This window comes from Octodon degus, unplaced genomic scaffold (assembly GCF_000260255.1).
Source record: "Octodon degus isolate 3935 unplaced genomic scaffold, OctDeg1.0 scaffold00035, whole genome shotgun sequence".
NCBI lineage: Eukaryota > Metazoa > Chordata > Mammalia > Rodentia > Octodontidae > Octodon > Octodon degus.
The window spans coordinates 6,885,404-6,892,898 of NW_004524611.1; the positions used below are offsets into that span (position 1 = coordinate 6,885,404).

At 53.2% G+C, this 7,495-nt stretch overlaps 2 protein-coding genes across 2 annotated transcripts in view; both read right to left on the reverse strand.

Moving 5' to 3' along the window:
• Positions 1-1,611, reverse strand: part of Phkg1 (phosphorylase kinase catalytic subunit gamma 1) — a 7,817-nt gene extending 6,206 nt beyond the window's left edge. The window contains exon 1 of the mRNA XM_004630398.2: positions 1,484-1,611. The gene's annotated coding sequence lies outside the window, so the exon portion shown is untranslated. The remainder of the gene's footprint in view (positions 1-1,483) is intronic.
• Positions 1,612-2,854: 1,243 nt separating this feature from the next.
• On the reverse strand, positions 2,855-7,495 carry Chchd2 (coiled-coil-helix-coiled-coil-helix domain containing 2). Its single transcript, XM_023714579.1, has 4 exons — positions 7,389-7,495; positions 4,606-4,867; positions 3,299-3,449; positions 2,855-3,113 (listed from the first exon to the last, which is right to left on the reverse strand). The coding sequence occupies exons 1-4, from the start codon at positions 7,436-7,438 to the stop codon at positions 3,103-3,105; spliced, it is 474 nt and encodes a 157-aa protein (XP_023570347.1). The 5' UTR covers positions 7,439-7,495; the 3' UTR covers positions 2,855-3,102.

Genomic DNA, 7,495 nt, shown 5'->3' on the forward strand with positions numbered 1-7,495 from the left:
TGTGTGTGTGTGGCCAGCTCAGCCCACCAGGGGGCGGGCTGGCTGGCGTGTGGTGCTGGGGGATTGAACCGCGGTCACTGTCCTTTTGCTTAGCTTGGCTTGTTCTAAGTAGGTGCTTTAGACCACTGAGCCATCTCACCAGCCCCGAGACACAGCTCTTGCTGGGTAACAATTGCCCAGGCTGGGCCTGAACTTGAGATTGTCCTGTCTCAGTCTCCCTGAGGGCTGGGATCACAGAAGACAAATTAGAGTGTCGTTTCCTTTGTCCTGCTTCTGCCTGCTGTCTGCCATAGTGACATGGTTTCTTCCCGTGCCTCTCCATGTGCCCAGCTGTGAGTACCTTCCAAAAGGCTTCCTGCCAGAACACACTTCCATCCCAGCCCACCGCTGCATCTGTAACCTGGGCGCCCGAGTCCTCTCTCCTGCACCCACAGATGCTGAACTCTGCCAGGGGCCTGGGGGTGCGGGGCTGGGGGAGTCTCACCCTAGTCAGGCAGCACCAGCCAGGGCCTGCGGTCCCCTCCCAAGACCAGAGCTGTTTCTAGAACGCCTCGGCCACCTCCGCCCTCGGCATTCAGATGGGAGGCACAGGTGCTGGTCCATAGGTGAGGCAACATTTGAGCAGCCAGCTCTCTGGTCCAGGGGCCTGTGGCAGGTCCCCCATGTCCTCGGAGACCATGGCCAGCGAGCCCCGGGGGTCCCAAGTTAGGCTGCTCAGCAGCACAGAAGAGCTGAGCAGGCTGGCCTGCATCAGGAATGCAGAGGTGCCCTTGGGGACCTCAGACACAGGATCAGGGCTGCGAAATCCCCTACCTACCAAGAGGCGCAAAGAGAGAAAACAGGCGCCATTCGCCCCCCACTTCTGCCCCCTCAGGGCAGAGGAGGCTGGGCTCTCGGGGCCAAGCAGCATCCCTGGAACTGAGGCTGGCTTTTCTGGAGGCCTGCTGCCTGCTTCTGGGTGCTTGGTTACCAGGGGAAGGGTTAGAATAACAGCAGGCGCCTGTGCCAGGGGCAGGAGCCAGGCTGCACAGGGCTTCTCTGCCTGCCATCAGCGGCCTGCAGAGCTGGAGTCTGTAGAAAACAGCCCGTCTCTAAATCCCAAACCAGCACGTGTGTCATGTCCCCAAACTGAGCAGCACAGACTGCTCCGTCCGGGATGCCATGCTGTGCTGGGAACCTAAGGGCCCTCCCCACAGCCTAGTCAGGAAACAGCCATGGGGGCCGGCTCTCTGGAGAAAATGTCTCCGGACAGGTGTCTCAAGAGTGGAGGAAGCTCGGCGTTGTGGCACAGACCTGTAATCCCGGCACTCAGGAAGGTGAGGCAGGAGGATTACCGGGAGTTCAAGGCCAAACTCAACTACACAGCAAGACTGCCGAAACAGTAACAACAAAAACCAGTCAATGCTGGCCCTCCAAGTGTCTCTGCCTTCAGAAAGGAAAGAGGTCTAACCCCCTGCTTCCCGCCTGCTGCCTGGCCACTCACCACTAGGTCCCTGCAGGGCCTCGGAGGACCGTGACAAGAATCCCGAAGGCCTCAAGGCTCCTCAGTGAGGCTCAGGCTGTGTCCTGAGCAGACATCAGTGTCGCAGTAAGAGGATCCTGCCACTCTGCTTTGGCTTTGCTATTTGATGACGGAGACTGATGCACCAAAAATAAATCCCAAGTGCAAAGCTGCAGCGCTGCCAAGCATGGGGGGGAGGCTCTGGCAGAGGGCAGGAGAAGCTCGGTGGCCTGGGACCAGGAGAGACAGGATGGGGTGACGTCTCTCCCCCGCTTCCAGGACTGGAGGAAGGAGGGCTGCTTTGTAGGGAACACTCGTCACAGCACACAGCTGGCACAGGGACCTAGCTATCAGGACTCCCCAAGGACTGTATGACCTTAAATCAGGAGCCCAGCATGGTGACGCACACTTGTAACCGCAGCACTAGGACAGGCTGAAGCAGGAAGGCTGCAAGGTCAAGCCCTACCGTTTTTGGTACCGGGCATCGAATTCAGGACCTTAAGCTTCAGCCAGGCAGATTCATGCAGCTATCTCCCCAGCCCTCCAGCCCTATCTAGACAATTTAGTGATCTGCCAGTAGTAAAGCCTAACTCGAAACCATAAAAATTTACCATATTAGGAATTAAAGAGATTTTAAAAATAGTTGTCCAAAGCTGAACATTGTGGCACACACCTGTAACCCCAGCACTATGGAGAGCCTGAGGCAGGAGGATCTCCTCCAATTTGAAGCCACCTGGGCTACAGAGGAAGAAAAACAGAACAGCACAATAAAGTGCAGAGAGGAGCGAAGTCCTACAAGAAACTAACATTTTGAGTCGAGAGAAGCAGCTACCTTTCCTTGAATAAAAAACCAGCAAAAAAAAAAAAAAAAAAAAAAACCAGGCCAGCTGTCATGCTGGTGAAGCTCTTTCCGAGCACAATTCCCAGTTCCATCCCAAGGTAGGAGGGGTGGTGAAAGGTTGCGTCTTTCAGAAGAGGGGACATCACCTAAGCAGGTCACCTCGAGAGAAGCTTCTACGCGGCAAGCTTCTGTCTGAGTTACGGTAGGACGTCATCAGGTGACCTGACGTGGGAACCACGGCTGACTGTTGTGCTTCTGCACCTCTCATCCTCACAGCTGAGGCGCCTGCAGCGCTGCTGAGCAAAGCCAGGGCTCCCTGTGAGGCCCACCCCAGCCCTGGCCCCGTCCCGCTCAGTTTGCTAAACTGCAGAGGCCCTTGGCTGTCACAGACCCAGGGCACCACCGAGTGCCAGAGAATGAGCCCTTGCTGGGTGGCCTCGTTCTCCTGCAAGGCACCCTCTTCGGGTGTGTATCCAGCATGTGACCTTGTATTTAATGAACACCACACAGCCTTGGACGAAAACCACAAATCACTTTATTCAAATTAGTAACATCAAAACAGCTGGCTTATGGAGGCCACACATGTCCCAAGTGTAGCCCACCTGTGTGGTGGGAACACCTTCTTCCATGGCCGTTCTGAAGCGCTGAAGCTACAGGGAGAGGTGGAACTGAATGGTTTTACACTTCTTGTATTAGTAATATTTATGCTAAAGTAACTTGGTTGGGTTGACTTTCCAGTTCTTCAGGGTCCACCTCCAGCTCAGAGGAGGCCTGCAAACAGGAGGTCCGTTAGCATTAGCAGAGGCCGGGGCAGGAGACTTCACCCCCCTCCCCAAACACAGCTGGAAGGAGCTACCACCTGTGCTGCTAGGGACAGAGTCCAAGCAGAGACAGGGCCACCCCCAGCCGCGGCCCAGCCAGCAGGCGCACCATGTGGACAGGTCAACGTCACCCACCGTTTGCCATCCTGCACTGCCTCAGCACTTCGTTGAAACCTTCGCAGAGCTTCACATCAGGCTGGTTCTGCGCGCACTCCAGAAACTGCTTGATCTCAAAGTAGCAGGGGGCCCCGGTCTCCTGCTGCTGCAGCTGGGCCCCCTGAGGCTCCTGCAAGGGAAGCAGGGTACAGTTGGGCAGAGAGCAGCATCCAGTCTTTGTGGTTAACTGGGAACAAAAGCAGATTCCAATGCAAACCAAAGGAGGCAAACAGTCGCCCTGCATCTCGAGACATGTGGGGCTGGGCAGGAGACCAGAGACAGACGCTTGCCCAGCATGCGCAGGGGCAGGGGCAGGGGCAGGGGCTGGGTCCTAGCACCGAAAGTCAAGTAAAATAAATACAACAGAGCTGAGTACAGTGATATACACCTGCAATCCCAGCTACTTGACAAGTTGAGGCAGGAGGATCACAAGGTCAAGCCCAGCCTGAGCAATTTAGTGAGATCCTGTCTAAAAACAGAACATTCACTGAAAGTTCATGGGGGCAAAGTGAGATTATAGGAAAAAAATACACAGATGAGTTTCAAGTGCAGTAGAAATATACTGGAGGACACACTCGGGCTCCTTGAGAAAGGATACTCACTACAGCCACAGAGGGGAAGGGAAGGTTTTAGCTCAGTATCCTGGTGCAAGCCAGTACGTTCAGCTCTCTGGGAAGCTGAGGGAGGAGGACAGCCAAGTTCTAGCCCAGCCCAGTAACTTAAGATGCCTGTCTCAAAATATGAAGAAGGAGCTGGGGATGTAGCTCAGTGTCAACCTTTGGTTCAACTGTGACTTTTATTTTTTATGATAAACAGTATCTTTCTATTAGCCACGCAATAAGGACACTCACGGGATCATCTTTTTTCTCAGAAAGGCAAGTTTTACACAGAAGCCTAGTAAGTGTCTCAAGCTCAACATAACCAAAGCAAACTCCCGACCTAACCCTCCCGATACACTACATCTATAATCAAATCGCAGCTCAAACAACTCCATCCTTTTGGCTGTACAAAACACTGGACCAGGGTTTTCCGGATGAAACCTAGGACCAAGCTCCAGCCTCAGCCCTTTTTGTTTTTGAGACTGGGTCTTGCTAAGTCACTAAATCAGCCAGGCTGGGCTTGAACTTGTGATTCTCCCACCTCGGTCTCCCAGGGTGCCCCGCCACGCCCGGCTTGGGATCCTGCTCACCACTGACGGTACTGTGCACTCACAAGGCCAATTCTGACACACAGAACTTACAAACAACGACGTTTCTCCATGAAACACAGCACCAAGACAGCATTACCTGATAAGTGATGTCGGGCTTCGTGGCCTCGCAGCTGCCGCCTCCACTGAAGCCACCTGTGATGGCGTGGCCCAGCGTGTGCCCCACAGCGGAGCCCACAGCCACACCTGCTGCGGTGGTGGCCATCTGCGCCATCAGACCAGGTTGCCGGGGCGCAGCAGCAGGCGAGCCCACAGCAGAAGGTGGGGCCACCACCGGGGTCGGGGCCGTAGGGGCCGGTCTCGGTGCTGGCCGGGGCGCAGCTCGCATCTGGGGGGCCCGGCTGCGGAAGAGGAAGAACTATGATGCTCCTGATTCCTGCTCATTTTTAAAATTATACACTTAAACTCAGATTCTTTGTATTAGCAAATACACAGATGCAAAATTTTACCAAAAATAATTCATTTACACCATCTTATCTCTTCCTTTAAGGTATCTCCAAGCTGTATCTCTCACTACACAGCTCAGTCATGCAGCGAACCTGGTCTCAGCCTCCCCAGCACTGGGATTACAGGTGCTGTGCCACCATGCCTGGTCTCCTTGGCCAGCACGGTGCACCTGGGGTTTCTGGGTGGCACAGCATGCAGTGCCTGGTATCAAACCCTGGTCCTTGTGCTTGCCAGGCAGGCCCTTAAGACTGCCGAAAATCTCCCCAGCCTACTTGTTTTTTTTTGAATCAAAGTCTTGCTACACAGCCCAGGTAGGCCTTGAACTTGCAATGATCCTCTCAGTTCAGCCTCCTGAGGGAGCAAGGGGCATGCCACCAAGCCTGGATCACATTTACCACAGTATCTTTAACTACCAGTTAGCCCAATGCTTTATAAAAAATATACGCGGGCTGGGGAGATGGCTCAGTGGAATAAGTGCTGCTCTGGCGAGTGCAAGGGCCTGAGTTCAATCCCCGGTTCCACACACACACAAAAAAACCAAACAAAAAAACCCCCAAAATATTAACCAAAGGAATTCATTAGTCAAATGTTAGGCAACCACTATGTTCAAGGGTACTGAACAGGGCTAGGGAGATAGCGTGGAGGTCTAAGTGCCTGCCTGGCAAGCACAAGGACCCGGGTTCATCCCAGTACTGCATGCCACACTGGTCCCCGAAACTGGATGTGGCAGCACATGCCTATAATTCCAGGGCTGGGGAGGCTGAAACAGGAGGATCACTGTGAGTCCAAGCTGCACAGAGACCCTGTATCAAATAAAATTTATTTATTTGGTACCGGGGATTTAACTCAGGACCCTGTGTTTGTCAGGCAGGTGCTTAAGCCACTGAGCTATCTCCCTGGTCCCCTCCAAATAAATAAAATATTCAAAATATTTTTTTAAAAGAGGGGGGTGGTTAAAAGAGGGGGGTGGTACTGTGTTTCAGGGTTTTGGGGGTTCCTAAGCTACATCCCCTGCCCTTGTCAGGTAAGGCTTAAAAATATAACACAATTAGTTCAGACTCTTGGCCTTCATTCAATTGAGACAACAAATAAAAAATGTCAGCCGGGCACAGTGGCAAATGCCTGATCCCAGCTAGTGAGGAGCAGATTGCCAAGGTAAAGGTAACTTTACCAAGTCACTTAGAGATGCTCTTGCTATGCAGTTCAGACTAGTCTTGAGCTCACTTTGTAGCCCAGGATGGTCTCAAACTCGCAACGACTCTCCTGCCTCGGCCTCCAAGTGCTGAGAATTACAGGTGTGCAGTACCACCACGGGCTGGGAACATGAAATTTAAAACGGGCACGGTGGCAACATCTGTAATCCCAACACTAAGACAGGCTGTGGCAAGAGGATCAAAAATTTCGGTCCGACTCAGTCTCATAAATAATTGGGGCAGGGGATGTAGCTCAGCGGGAACTCCCAAAGCCCTGAAACACAGTAAAATGGCTCCTCCCTCCACCACATTTTACTTTTATTTTTTACATTTATTCATTTATTTAGATTGATTTAAATCGGGTCTCGCCATGTACTTCTGGCTGCCCTTGAACTCGCTGTGGTCCTCCTGCCTCAGTTTAGAGTGTTGGGATTACAAGTGTACGCCACCACTTCCAGTTCGTCACTCATTTTGATAGGTCTTCCAATTATACCTACGTCAAAAGATTGCAATTTAACGTGCTATTAAATAGCATATGACCACTGTTCCATAAAACGTCCTTTACAGCCGGGAGCGGTGGCGCACTCTGGAGGCTGAGGCAGGAAGGTCGTTGCGAGTTTAAGTCCACATAGCGACACTGCCTCAAAGCAAAAAACCAAAGCCGGGCGCGGCGGGGCGCGCCTGTAATCCCCGAGGCTGAGGCAGGAGGATCGCCTTAAATTCGAGGCCAGCCTGGGCTACGTAATGTTCTCTAAACCAGCCTCAACTGCGTAGTGCGACACTGTCTCAAAAAGCCAAAACAATAATAGCCGGTCGTGGTGGCGCATGCCAATAATCCGTGCACTCGGAGGCTGAGGCACGAGATCGCAGTGAGGTCGAGGCTAGCCTAGGCTACAACTATGAGATCTGGAGTAGCCTGAACTACATACAGCGAGACTCTTGTCTCAGAAAACCAAAACCAAAGCATAATAATGGCTGGGCATATAACTCAGTGGTGTAGCGCCTGCCCGGCAAACGTGAGGTCCGGCATTCGATTTTCAGCACCAGAAAAAAAAAAAAGAAAGAAAGAAAGAACAGCCTCCCTCGCACGCCAGGCACAAGGTTGGTACAACCCACGCCACCGTGCGCAGCGCTTCGCCCCCGCCGCTCTCTGCGCAACGACACCGCGGATTCCGGGCGCCCGGCTTCGACCCCCAGTGCCAACACAGTAACACTGTCTCACCTGGCCGGAGAGGGAACGCGGGAAGTGCGGCTTCGGCTTCCACGAGGCATCTTCACGCACCACTACTCTGCGTCCACAAACGCCAAACTCCGCCAACACTCTGGTAG